A 14,690-nucleotide genomic window follows, 5' to 3' on the forward strand; every position below is an offset into this window, starting at 1 on the left:
TTTTCTCAAAGGGCACCATGTGGAAACTTATACCAACGATAGCTTCAGTCTAGGAAACTGTATGGATCAGTAATTGTATTCAAGAATTCCTGGAGATATTGAACTGGTTTGAAGGCGGCAAATTGGTTATGGGTGGGCTTTCATTATAGCGAATGATCCCAACGTGAGCCTATTAGTCAAAGCATGGTCAAATTAGACGGGGGTGATGGCATCAATTCTGAATGACTCTGAATGACAAATTCCAGAAGGCAGAATTATATTCCAGCAGGTAAAATTATTGGGCAGCTTGCGAAAGGCCCATTCAGGAACTTGAGATAAATCATACTTATCAAATGTCCATGCCTCATTCAAGAATTGGCAGTGCATAGTTTCTGGCAACCTCGTGTGGCTATCGCAGACCATTCCAATGACTGCTCAGTTACGATTTGGCAGACTACAGCAGAGCAATAACTATTGAGGATTTAAATTTATATTTAAGGGCCTCATTTTTTTTAAAAGGAGGAGGAATTTCTAGAAGGGAAATGACGGGATTTCTAGAATTGAATGAAGCACAGCACATGTTGCCAAGTACTCGGTGGGATGCAATGAAAGCTACCATGAAAGGGGCAAACAGATTGCCTTGACCGCAGTGGTTAAACAGTGGAGGAGATTAAGAACAGGAGCTGGTTGGGCGACTTGGGGAGCTAGAGAGAACCCCAAGGTGAAACCTAAGAAACAAACCCTCAGGTGTGGGACAGTGGTGCAATGACTACTACATACACTGCAGGCAATTGAGGCAGAAGCACTAAATACAAGAGAATTTGAGCTCATAGTAGAGATCCATAAAACAGGCATTTATAGCATTCAGAAAAGAATTGTTAAAGACAAAATGGGAAGCTGGGAAAGGATAAAAGGAAGGCATTTATGGAGATCATATGGTATCCAAAAGATCATATTGAAGATCTCTGAACTACAAAAAGAACACCTCGACCAACTGATCCCTAGAAAAAAGATTTTGGAAGTTATTAACATGTTAAAACTCAAGAAGAGCCTGGGGCCATGTGGCTTTATGGGTATTTTCTTTTATAAATAATGTGCTTCAACTCTAGCTGAACCAACCTATTCAGTGCATTTAAAGTGAGTGTCTGTCGAGCCTGTGAAGGAGGAACAGATCACCTTGATTCCAAGTTATAGAGAAATAAAAACAGCATATTGCACTTTCCACAAGCCAATAATGCTTATTAGCTGATATAAAGCTATTAAATAGGGTCATGGATGACGAGAGGTATTGCCATCTTTAGTACAATTGTAGCAATTAGCAAACAGAAATGGATTAAACATTAGAAGGGCAAAACACTTAGCAAAAGCAAAGGGGGCCAAATGCCCAGCTATTGACACCAAACGGTGAACAAGCAATTAACTGGGTGGATTGGCGGTTCATAAAGGACGCGAGGAAAGCAGCATTACTGGGTCCCAGGTTAAAGACCATGTGAATGGGAAAACATTACAAACCCAACTGATAAAATAGGGGTTAATGGGCAGCTTACACAAAGTAAAACATTTTTAAAAAGGCAAGCGCAGCACTGTCCTTTGTCTGTAGGTATGCCTGGTCGAAACCAGTTCTAACTGGGCAGCTGGCTGTCCTGGAGTACAGACAACTCCCAGGTGATTGATAGCTCTAAGAGTGTGAATGAATGGGTTGCAGCATAAAAGGCGAGGATTTTGGTACCACAGGCAGAATCGACCAATGGAACATGGAATCCGAAGCAGAAGATTAGAAGAGCCACAAGAAGCACCTTCCAGGACTGCAGAAGCACCGGTGAAGCCTTGCAGCTGTGCTGATCCTGTTTTCACACCGACCACAAAGATCCGCCAAGGACTACTTCCTCGGTTAGGCTGGTGGGACCAACTAGCCTCAAGGCCACCTTCATTTTGGGTCATCCCCTGACATGCTGCGACTTGCCTGGGCCGCAGAATCCCAATACCAGGGGTACCTGGACCATTATGGAGTTCATTTTACGAAGATCGAATCCGGCAGAAACTTCTGTGTGGACCTCCAGAGGCAGGAATTCTTAACCAATAGTCTCCTCACCAGAGTTTATGAACGAGTAATCTAAGAATTAAACCAGTGATATTCATTTCTCCTTGGCACTAAGAAAAGGGCGCCAAAACCACAAAGAGCCGCTGGAGTAAGTCGACTCCATTACTGCAGACCCCTTCTCCAGAGTGCCGACGCAGTAGCCACCAGAGGGCCCCTCTTTCGTCACCATGACCAAGGAGCAGGAATCAGAGTCTGCAACGTTGCACCTAGAAGGAAGCCAGCTACAATTTCTTCTTCACTTCCAAGGTACTGTGGGGCTTGGGTTGCAATTACCTCATGCCATTTTCGGTGCTTAACTCCTCCCTCCAGGCCTTGCAGGTTGTGCTCCCTCTTGAGCTCCTGTGTTTCTTCAAGTACCCCGGACTGGTTCGCTAGCTTTTCCTCTGAAGAGCTGCTTCAGAACTGGAACTGTGCATTTGACTTTAGCTGTCATGGTCCCCCAAAGGTCCATCTTCTTGATCCTACTGGCTTGGACAATGCTGGTTACTCCATAGGTTTTAATTGTGAACACTTTCATTGCTAGGAAACAGACTGCCCATAACCCTCCGGAAGAGTACTTTTCATTAACAGTTGCTAGTTGTGTTCTGCCTAACTGTGAAACTTTCCATTGCATCTCAATTTTACAAAGGTGATATATATAAGTGCTGATACTGACCTTAATTGACGTCTGTGTGCTGGATATGTAAAGCATAGAAAGTTTACTCACTTACATTATTGTTTCTTCTCAAAATGTATTCCATTTCACAGTGTTATTGTCAGTTGTTGGATTTTAGATGTGCTTGTGTGCCTTGTGTATACATAAATATATTTTAATATAATTGAGTAAGTGTTTACTTGGATAGTGGTGTGAACGGATTTCATTGTGCTGCTCTACAGCTCACAAAACTACCTCCGAAGATCCGCCTGGCTGCTCAGCCACTCTACCAACTTGTGTACTACAGGCCTATATTAAGAGTTGGGTCCCTAATACCAAGAGATACGTCTTAGGAAATCCCACACTAGTTGGACTTTAGAAAAACATACCTAAAACGCAGTATCATTTCATTTTCTCTTTAAGGCCATATAGCCAGTGCTTTGTGCAACAAAAAAGAATGGAAATGCAGTGCCCTTCCCTCTCCAGAACAGGGAAGATGGCTTTATTAAGATTTGCATGTTCCAACATTTCCAGGGGTTTCAAGCCTTGCCATCCATACCAAACTATAGAGAGATCAACTAATATCTCTAATGTAGGCCTTCATTTACATTGCTGCCTGTGTGGGATTGATATGAAGCAACTCCCTTACCACATCCCATTCAAAAGGTCGGCGTCTATCTTCTTGTACTGCATTTCTTGTGTCTTGCAATACACTTTAATTTTGCTGCTCTCTACTCATTAGTGCCCTACTCCAAAGACGTTCAAACTGTATGAAATATAATGAAACAGCTCATGAAAAAAATGACATGTTTTTCAACAGGCAGCTTACCTTTTCATTGAATTGGGCAGGCTGTTTGGTTCCTTCTGAACACTGGCGCCTCGTTGCCGGATCCAACTGTTGTCGTTCACAAGCGATGTTGTCTTTCTCATTTCCTGGAGGATGCGCTGCCGTTCCACTTCAGCATTAGTATGTGCTTGATCCTTTTGAGACCCCCTCTGGGAAGCAGTGGAATTCCAGGCATTATCGGAATACTTGATGTTGCCTAAAATATAATGCAGGTACACGGTCAGAATTAAAAAAAGGCCTAATTGGTTAAGTAGAAACAGATACTTCTGCAGCTGCTAAAATAAGTGCAGAGGTATTCTACATATCCGAGTACCAGACTATAACAATGGGCTTCCCAATATCAGATATACATTCATTTAATCGATGCTTAAACAATAATACTTTTATCCTAGACACATATCGGTGCTCGAATGACAGCTTTGTTTGCCATTTGGTCATCAACCATCTAAAGAAATCATCTGGTCTATGGATCTTATTTGGACACAGAACTAATAATTCAAACATGGTTGCACAGTGCGTCCAAATTGCATGCACACATTTTCATCGACATTATCAAATCAAATTCATGAAGCAGCAAAGGAAACCTTCAATGTAGAATAAACAAAGTGAAATCACAAATCTCATTCACAGCAGCATTCCCGATGCACATTTACTTTCCATTTGGTGAATATCCCATTCATTTAAAATGTCTGCGGGTGCTCAAAGTATTTTACGTCATCTCCCATCGCAAGCCACCTGGTATGCCCTTTTGTGCATCAGATTGTATAATTGCGCACTGATCGGTGAAAATTATTTCTAGAATTTGGGTAGCACGATGATTTGCAGGATTGAAAACAGATTTTAAAAACAGGTGATTGAAACCTGAGCTCCCACCTTTATCCGAATATATAGGTTTCATCTGATAAATGATTTGGTTTCTCTGAGTTTTGATTTCACGTGAAGGCACCTTCAGCTGAACCTTCAAACCTTGTGTATATTCCTCCAGCGGCCACAGATCAACACCACCTGTAACTTTCGTATGAGTACCTATGATTTATATACGCACCCATCTAGTGGTTAATGCAGATACTTTTTTCTAAAATGCAATCTTGTAGAACAACCACTCATGAAATACCCATGAAGCCACGTCATGGCAATGTATTAGTTCCCTTCTTAAACTTAAGGCTACATAAACCAATTAATAGCAAAAGGTTTGCAAACCCAAACACACTGAACGAGTAATGTTAATAAAACTATCAAAGGTGATTGGATTTGTGTATTTGTTTTTCAAATAAAACTTGCATTTAAAAATTGGAACATGTATTTCTTTGGATTACAATTCATACTATTACAATATGTTGTTTAAATGTCCTTTCTATAAAGACAGCTGCCAGAACATCATCAATATTCGCCCCTCAAAAGTCTGAATTTCCCCCAACTTAAATTTCTCTAATCTTAAAAATGCCCTTTAATGTGAAAACAATTACACTTGCTTCAGGTTAACTAATGCTTAGAAAAAAGGTTAAAAGAACAGCTACAGACCCCCCCCCCATGTGTGGAAATGAGAACACCGACAGACTGATCATCACTAAGATACAATTGACCACTGTTCGATCGCATACTTTCTCCATTGTCCACGGCATCCCTTTCTGCACAGCTTTTAAGATCTCTATTAACTGAAATTCCCATTCCCAACATTTAGCCACACGTTTCTGCCACCTCAGAAAACACTGAACATTGTTCCTCCCATCATCACATTCCTTTCTTGCTAACTTCTCACACATTTGTGATACAAAGTGTAAAATGGGCAGTGCAAAATGTTGCTTTTCCAAGGTATTGGGACTCATCACTAATTAAGAGCCGGCGAAACCAGCAAATCTACCCAACCACCATTTCCTTTGCACAAGAGATGCACAGCATGGGGTAATCTAGGCTATGCTTTGTTACTGCAAGCGGAAAAACCATGTGCAGTAACAAAGCATCAATAGTGATCGACAGCAACCTCAATAACAAGCACTTGCTACACTGACTCCTACCGCAGGACATCGTGCTAAGTGCTGGTATAACCCAATAGACAAGAATCTAGTGTCAAGGTCAGGGCTCAATAGCAGCAAGGACCACCCTCACCTAACAGTACAAAACACGGTTAATCTAACAAGTAGTTGGTACGAAAAGCAAATGGTGTGTCAAATGAAATCCTTCCGCTGCCAGCTTGGAAGATTTTCCCTTAAACCATTGCTCAAATTTTAGGATGCTAAGGTGGTGCCAACGGTATGTTATGTTTTAGAAATGTTTTAACAGCTGAAAGCGTATGATTTTGATTACATTTTGAGGGGCTGTTGTGGCAAGATATTTGTGGCTTACAAAGCTCAGCTCATATATCAATCATTCGAGACACGAATTAGGCCTAAATTCACTAAACTATACATTTTGTTGGAATAGAGTGCCTCTATGTGCTAAAATCTGCCACCATCCACAATATTCAATTTTTGCGCAAATGGACTTATCAAGAGCGTTAAAAGGATTGTCCTGGTTCAGTCAAGTCACGATTTTCTTGAGGCTGCAACAATCAGCTTATACGAACTAGCGGCTAATAACATCAGCTAGAAAGACATGCAGAGCATTTGACTGTTAATACCGGAGATAGAGCTAGGTCGTATAAGATAAAGAGACTGGGAAAATGCAGAAGCTGTGTCACCCATTTACTTTTGTATCCATCATGGGTCTTTGCCAGATGCTTGTTGCGCTTCTGCCTTAATGGACTGCCAACTAAAGAAATTGGGTTTAGATGGAAACAAACTAGTATAAATAATGCAGTATGTGGGTATTGTGTTGGGCCAGTGGAGTCCCTAAACAATATGATTTGTGAATGTCCAGCTTTAAGTTTCCTTAGAAATTACTTTCTTGGGAAACATTTTAATTATTCGGGATTACAACCATGGGTGTCCTTCTGGGAAACAGTTTTCTGATTTTTGTTCTAGATCAACATTGCTGGCTTTCTATTAATTTTAAGGCAATTGAATGTGTCTTAATATGAGCCTTTTTTTCTTGTTGAGTACAAGTTGGAATTACTATTGTGTTTTTATGGGTTTTTTTAATGTGAAAAGTAATTTAAATCAGATGTAAATTATTTTGTTATGTTAAAACCTATTTTTTTTAGGTCATATGACGCACTAACAAAAAACTCAAAAGAAATGGGAGCCTTCAACTCCCACCACGAATACCCGCGGCATCCATTGAGAAGCTGCTGCGTGGGCAGGGAGAGGAACTAGGGAAAATAGACGCCGAAATTAAAAACAGCTCTTATGAGCCATGTTCACAATTTGTTAATGCTGCTGCCCAGCCCACCTCGAAAGAGGTCATGATGTCAGCAACGGAAGTACTAAGGGAGTTTCTGGGGGAACCAGTTTGTCTCTTTACTTACAATACTGGATTATTGTATTGTGCTTTATCTAGGTATAAATAAAGACATGTTGTAAAAACAAAACAAAAATTATCAAAATGGCAGACTGTAGGACGCAGCAATGCTTAACTATGCCTCAAAAAATCTTAAATGGATCCCAGATAACTACACAGTCGGATTCAAAGCAGGTGCAAACAACCAGCAAGTTAACAATTAGAGCTGAATCACAGCACAAACTCCTCTACGAGAATATCCATACACTTGCACTCAAATGACTGAAAAGACACCCATTCCAAAACCAACAAAACAATTAAACACTACTGTGAAAGACCTGAGGGTTTTTCACTAATCAGTCCCCGGGGATCCCTTATTCAGGTGGCCAGGAAAGGGACATTGCTATTGGATCCCATCTGTGGGGGTGGACAAGCGAGGGAGCATCACCTGGGTAGGGGGTCCTCAGGGAGTGGGAAAGCCACCTGAAGGCGAGACATGGTATTCTCCAGTTCCAGACAGTTGTTTACCCCACATACCCTCTACCTTTATGGGATACTACAACTCCCATCCTTTCTTTACTGATCCAACTACTGAGACGAGGAAGGGGAGTACTGAGACTAGGAAGATTACCACTAGTGATATACAATGACCCTGTCCCACTAATGAGGGCAGACAGGGTCAGGCACTCAAGTCACAATCACCCACACCTATAACTCCTTGACAACTACACAGAATGACGAGATAGGCGGGAGCAGGCACAAGAAGGAGCCACTGAACAAAGTCTGTTGAACACCAGGCTGCAGAGAACGGAAAGCCGAGACGCTGACCTATTGCGAGCGAGAGCAAGAGGAAGCAAGGTGAGGTAGTCGCATCTCCAAGAAGCCAAAGAGGTGTCAGGCAGAAAGCTGACCAATTGCAGGAATCCTTCCTTTGATGTGTCTAAAGGTTACTAGTTACCCGGAGCGACAGGAGTGCCCATGAAGGTCTGAGAAGTAAAGGGGAGAGACCCTGACCTCGGACACGGTAACAGAGAAGAGCGCGTTATAATCTATCACAGCCGGTTTGTGAAGATGCAAATGTTAACAATGTTGCGGGCAAGACAACGCATTGGACAGCAGACGCAAGAAGAGAAAGATACGATTTTGGAAATACAAAATAACAGAGTGGTCCTGTGGACAAAGAAAGATGCATTATCTAAAGTCTTTGAAAAAGGGAGCAGAAAGCTAACTGTTAAAAATGGATGTTTGAAGCAAGTCCAACAGGGAGGCTGACAAGAAAACGAGCTGTGATCCCAAAAAGGCTTGTTGATTAATAAAGTGAATGGTTATAGTATGAAGGAAGAGAGAGTTCTAGAAAGTGCCAAGAGGGCGTTTGTGAAACGAATGTGCTAAGAGACCATGTGTGAATACAAGGAACTACAATAACCAAGATGCACTGTGTCGAAGTAGTCATGCTAGGGCCTGAGTAAATCTATGCAGTTTCAAAAGTATTCGACGTGAAAGTAAATGGACAATAAGAAGGTTGGAGAAGGGAATCCCGAAAGATCTAGCCTTGGGTGAGGGAAACCAGAGGGGCCTATGGTGAAAGATTCACCCACAATATCGTTTTACCAGAACTGTGTTATATTGATGATGGTTAAAACTGGCGAGGTAAGCCTGAAAGACTTAAGTGAATTCTTTGAACTGTGCCTACTACCCACCTTGAAAGAACTCTAAAGACCCCATTGACTTAAACTTCGGGAATGGAGTTGAGAACCAACTCCGTTGCCATTCTGACTTTTTTGATACACTCTTATTTCTCATACATTTTCCCACACTTGGTTATTGTAGAGCGTGAGAGCAAGTATAGGTTTGACAGACTTTTTCCTTTGTTTGACTGACTGACATGGACTACGTTATTTTACGTTGATGGCTGAGACACCCACTATAGAATTAGGGCCAGCTAAGGAGTCTCCAACCTCATTCAAAACTTAATTAAGGTGTTGAAACTTGTATCTGTGTCTAACGTGATACCATGCCGGCCTCACGCCACATAGAGTATGTAAGACTATACAAATGTTTACACTTTTGGGAAGCACCTCAAACCCATTCTACTCAAAATCTTTAAAAGGTCATCTCTGTAAACTAATTAAAAAGAGGATTTTCTGGCAGTGGAAAGTACTCAACATGTTTTGCAAAGGCATGTGGAGGTACGGAAAGCTCAGAAAATGTGCAATTTGTAAATAGGAACATTTAGTTCAGTGCTGAGAAAAGTTGTGTCTAGCCTCCCCTCAGTCCCCCTACATTCACCCCAAACCAGCAAATTCGATAGAACAGTGGGTCAGAAATGATGCGTTACTCAGCAAAGTGAGTACTGTATACCCCTTTACATAGTTAAATTTTGTCCCTTACATGAGCTATCTGGGTATCCTGGCCGGAGACCAGTGTGTGCTCAAAGATTTAAAAGAATTAAGGGACACAGCTTGAAGTGAGCTATAGTGTGTGAGCATGTGTGCAAACCACTCCTCGGCTCCGACCACTCAAATGGATCCTCAGGGGTGTACGGAGCTTTGAGCAGGCAGACATTGAAATTGTTGAGGTGAGATGAGGACTATGGGCTATGAATAGAGTGGGCACTGCATTAACTCCCGTTTACTCTTGGGTCCTATCCCCCTTGTCACACTAGTCATGGGAGAACCTACAACCACGTGAAATGGAAAAAGAGCCACCAACGGAAGACTGGGCAACAAATGATTGAACCAAAAGGGCCTTTCGGAAACATCAGCTCAAACTACGCCCTAATGCTAGAGTTCATAGAATAAGTGCCTGCAGAATGCAAAAGGGTAGCCAATGTAGCAGGCCACAATTCTGCAAATGGCATCCAGGGGACACAGCAGTAAAGGTGGCTGAAGCTGACTTGGCTGTAACAGAACGAGAAAGCCTAAAAAAAGGTAGGGGATTGCAAGACCTATGGTTGAATAGGACTCCACAATACAGAACACCACCCAGAAAGATATGGAGGCTTTGCTAGCCCGATACATGTCCCTGAAAGCAACATCCCACTGAACGGTTTTGTTTTGGAGCAATGAAAGCAAAAGGCTCTTTCAGCATCCATAGAGTGAAAGATCATATTACCCTTGAAAGCTGGGCTAGGGAACAATGCAGGAATGCAGATTATTTATACTAGTAACTGCTAAACAAAAACTGTTTAAAAGCATGACAGATTGAGTATCAATTAATGTTATACGCTCAAAACATCAGTGAGCTAAAACCTCAAGAACTAGGTCCAGGTCGCCTGACATCAATATAGTCAGGGAAAAGGAGACCTACTTCATATGTCACAATGGCTATTATGCAAGTCTTGCAGCAATAACATCTGAATGCCACTCTTGCCAGGTGGATGACTTTTGGAATCCAGATTATCAATGAGGGGGCTTAGCTCATCTACCAGAGAACAATGACAGATAGTCATTTGCTGCGATAGTGTGATCAACTTGAGGGTTTCGAGCCACCCAAAGTATAGCCATGTTGTCTGGAGAAAGATGCATGTGACCAAGGGAGAGGACCCCAGATTTCAGTAGTAGACTCCTGTCATTCTGTTAAGAGAAACAGATACTCCTGAACAGTTAAAAAGAGATTTGATAGAGCTATAAAGATTATTTCAAAGAACACTTATTGATTGGGCCACAGGACAGCAATTAGTATTCATCTGGCAGTTGCAACTCAACCTTATATTGTGCTCCAGTTTGTAGAGTGGTGATAATGGAGAAAATTCATACAGAAAGAGCTGATCAGATTTAAAAAGGCATTGTCTACAAAGAGGCGATTCCTGCTGTTCTGTGCAGGAGGTGAACAATAGGCATATGTGGTTTTGGAGATTAGCCAAGATGGACTTGAGGGTGACCCCTATTAATCAAAAATGTAAACCAAGACAATGGGAAGCTCCCCCTCATGGAGGAAGTGACATACTTTAGGTGAAGGTGGGTTGCCATCTGGTCCAAAGAACCCCTTTTCACATATCTACAGTGAGGAGGTATAATTGAGTGGAACAGGTTGCTTCTTTCTTATATTGATCAAAAGAAGGCTTTTTTGTGCTGTTGGTGAATATCAGGACATGGCAGCACCTAACAAAGTAGAAAGGCCCTTAAAAGTAAGACTGATTGCCATCAGTTTCAAATAACTGATGTTCCAGAGTGCGTCCGTGTAATGGCAAATATTGTAAATGCAAACAGCCTATAACACCATTCCTACCGACCTGGAGTCAAATCTTTTGGTGAACTCGGTCACCAGTGGTGACAGGGGAATCTTGGGGGTAGTTGTGTTGAGGGGAGTAGGAGCAGTGGATGGTATTTATTGAAGACAAAGGAAAAGTCTTTCAAACCAATACTGTTTTGGAGCAATAACCAATCAATGAAATCTGTTCAGAATGACAAATGGAATTAAACAAGGGACAGAGGGTTATGTTCGTAACGTTGGATGTGATCATTGTGGATGGACCAACATGGCAGTTAATATTTACAATAGTCTGGTATAAGAGTACAGTCTTATGAATGGAACAACGTTCTGTACCCAGTGGAAGGAGGACCTGCCTGTGGATGGGGCATCATCTCCTTCCACATCCTGATCTGAAGCCTGGGCTGAGACTAACTGGATTACTCATGGTTGATAAATGTATCAGAGTCCACGGATGGTCAATGCAAATACTTTCCTGCTAACCGCTAGGCCTGAACATGCAGGAGTTCATGGCCTGAATCTTGTCCAGTTGGTCCAGGACCATACCAATTGAGAACATTCTTTAAATGAATGAGCACAGCATCCTCGGTTGAATGTTCAAGCAAAGCATCACTCCAGGTGGTTGTGCGCCTCTGAATGAGGGAGTGAAAAGGACCCATTAGCCAAAATAGGGGTAGGTGTGAGCACCATCCTTCCTCGGATACAAGTCCCTTACTGTAATCGCGTTTGTGAATACTCTTCCAACAGTGCAGAGTCTAAAAGAGGGCAATTTGTATTGATGTAGAACGCTACTCCTACTCCTGAGCAACAAAAGGAGTTTACAGCAAAGGCATCAAATCAGAATTAAAAGAATTGCATCCATCAAATCCACAGCACTGCATCAATGGCAGTAGTGGACTAAAGTCCTCACATGAGAAGGAGGTAGCATCTTAACATTCCTCTGCTGAAGGAAAATGATGAATTACAAGAGGTCCAGGAACATTCTAATAACTGCGTTTTCTGATCTTACCCACAGCAAACATTCAGGAGAAAAAGTTCTGCATAGGTGGAGAGGATGGTACTTTATCATTAAATGTCCAGGTGTTTTTGTAGCTCCAATGAAAGATGAAAGCAGGAAGGGGAGGTAGAGAGCACTAAAAGACACAAGTTCCCTGCTCATTATCAATATGGTCCAAAGGTAACTGGCAATGGCTTTCCAGGTAGAAGCTGCAATCCGCCCTACAATGTTTTTGGATACGCTGCAATAACTGCAGAAATTCTTTAATTTCAAGTCTTGACTGACTATTGAGCAGCTTCTTGGTGGGATCCATAGTTTCTCCTATTAGGAGCAAATTGTGGATATTGCAGCCCGAGATCTCCTGAAAACCCTGCTGCATTTGGATGGTTCTGGAATCGAAGCTTTGCTGAAAGGTAAATAGTAATGGCTTTGTAAAAGACTTGGACAAAGATAGGACTGTGACTGTCAGGACTGATGCAGACAGCAACTCACTGCACTGTGCTAAAATGCCAGACCAAATGCTAGCTACCCACACCCTGTACAGCAGTCTGTTTCAAGGGCTGACCTAGCTCGAGAGCAGCAACGTGCCTTTGATCAATGGCTCATAAGGTAGGACCAAATAGCTTGGCATCAAATATTTTGCTCAAACCCTCGGACATACGGAGGCAAAGTGGTCTGCATTGGTCATGCAAAAACAGCAATAGGGCCAGCAGGGATCGATCACCAAACACTGTAAACAAAGGCAATGCTGGTTAAGCTCAGTTCAACTTCCAACAGGAGGTGCACAGCCTTTGGCATTGCAGAGCGCAGCAAGAACCCAAGCGTGGAGGCATACAATTAAAAACGAAATACGGGGGTTCCATACAGGTACATCAAGTGTGCACTGTCCCTAATGAGTAGAGAAGACCTGGCTGGTGTGTGGAGCAAGGCCAGGGCACAGTTTGGACACATGTTCTTATGTTCTGGCCTCCTTACAGCAATATGCCTTCAATCTTTTTAAATCAGTACTAAGCATGCACAGGTCTCGAGCATAAAGGCCTCATATCCAATGAGTAGGAGATAAAGGGGCAGATCATAAAAGTACATTTTATCCCTTGATTTATCAACTGTTCCCCAGATTAGTGGTCTGGCGTTTGCGCCAATGGTTTATTAGTTTGTATTGTTGGACACTCTTATTAAAGCAAGATTACAATGTTCACTTAAGGACACTGAATTGTAAAGGTTTCACATCATTGCTCAAGTTCCCAGTAAGTGTGCACCATTATAAAATCTAAAAGGAGAAAGATGGAGAAGCGTGTACACACACCTTCCACATTGGACTCGTAATCTCCGAGGACATCAAACCTTGCAGACTATAAAAAAGCACAGACATAACTATCACTGTATAAAACCTTCTCCGTTGAGGCAATCTACATAATGTATGCAATATTTCCTTTCTAATGGGTTCTGGCGGTGTAATTCTAGAAACATGAAACGCTTACCTACCCACCCACCCACCACACATAGTAAGCAGGCAGCAGTAGCATTGGAACACTTACCATTTCGATAGATGGAAGTTTCAGCGGACTCGGAACTAGTTTTCTGTGGATTTCTGCAACAAATACAGGATGTATTAGTGTACAGTATATCCATAGCTTTATTTTTTGTTTACTTGTTTCAAGAAGTGAAACTTCAGGTGACAATTCAATATAAATTCATGGCAGATTCAAGTTGGAATTCAAGAAACTTAGCCACCTCCAACTTCAGCAGTCCGATCCACCGCAAAAAAGGTAAGTTGCGTAGCAACTGAAGTCGCTCAACAGGTAAAATACAATCCTCCCGACATGCGTTTTCCCCTCATTATTCATTCATAGTATCCATCCGTGAGCTCCTAGTTTCAGCAGCCTATCTATTTCAGTTGGAGTGTTAGATTGATGTCACTGCAGTGAAGCTGGATAACTCAAAATCTATGGCAAGTACAAAACTGCCCACTCATCACAACACAGAAACGGGAACAGGTTGGTGTTTTTGTTGACTGCAAAGGACACCCTAGGCAAAGCTGAAAATGGGCAAGAGACGAAGATAATCTGAGCAGATGCGAATACTGGACAAAATGTCTTGGCCCGACTAGGAAAGACACGAGCAAAATAAAAAGCATGAACTTGAGGCTCCAGGTGCAAAACGGTCATCAAATGGTACATGAAAAAACTGAAACACTAACCTATTCAATGCAGGGTGGTCCAAGTCATCATGGCCGGCTTCCCCGTAACGATCAGGCCTATTGCACACCAAAGAAACAGCGTTAACCATGAACCTGGAATCAAGGCAACATCCAAAAGGAACATGTGCCAGGAGGTTGCTACACAGAATAGCAGGTATGCATTAAAACCAAAGCATTTAATATCTAAATACTTATGAAACCATGGCCCTCACGATACTGGCGGTAGCCGTGCCTGTAAAACCAGCACGTCTGCCGCTGGCATTTTGTGTCCGGTGCTCGCGAATGAGCAATTACCGGGTCATTACGGCCTTGCTGGACCCAGTAATTTCCCATTCGAGGGTGCCG

The 14,690-nt window shown here is 42.3% G+C and overlaps 1 protein-coding gene across 13 annotated transcripts in view; it reads right to left on the reverse strand.

Annotated features, from left to right (window-relative positions):
* LMO7 (LIM domain 7) overlaps positions 1 to 14,690 on the reverse strand; it is an 824,605-nt gene that overhangs the window by 57,015 nt on the left and 752,900 nt on the right. For all 13 annotated transcript variants that reach the window (XM_069639161.1, XM_069639155.1, XM_069639156.1 and 10 more), the window contains 3 exons: positions 14,346 to 14,402; positions 13,684 to 13,736; positions 3,544 to 3,757 (listed from right to left, as the gene is read on the reverse strand). In XM_069639161.1, coding sequence (XP_069495262.1) covers positions 3,544 to 3,757; positions 13,684 to 13,736; positions 14,346 to 14,402 — 324 coding nt within the window. The remainder of the gene's footprint in view (positions 1 to 3,543; positions 3,758 to 13,683; positions 13,737 to 14,345; positions 14,403 to 14,690) is intronic.

This window comes from Ambystoma mexicanum, chromosome 7q (assembly GCF_040938575.1).
Source record: "Ambystoma mexicanum isolate Mex_15411 chromosome 7q, UKY_AmexF1_1, whole genome shotgun sequence".
In the NCBI taxonomy this organism is placed as follows: Eukaryota; Metazoa; Chordata; class Amphibia; order Caudata; family Ambystomatidae; genus Ambystoma; species Ambystoma mexicanum.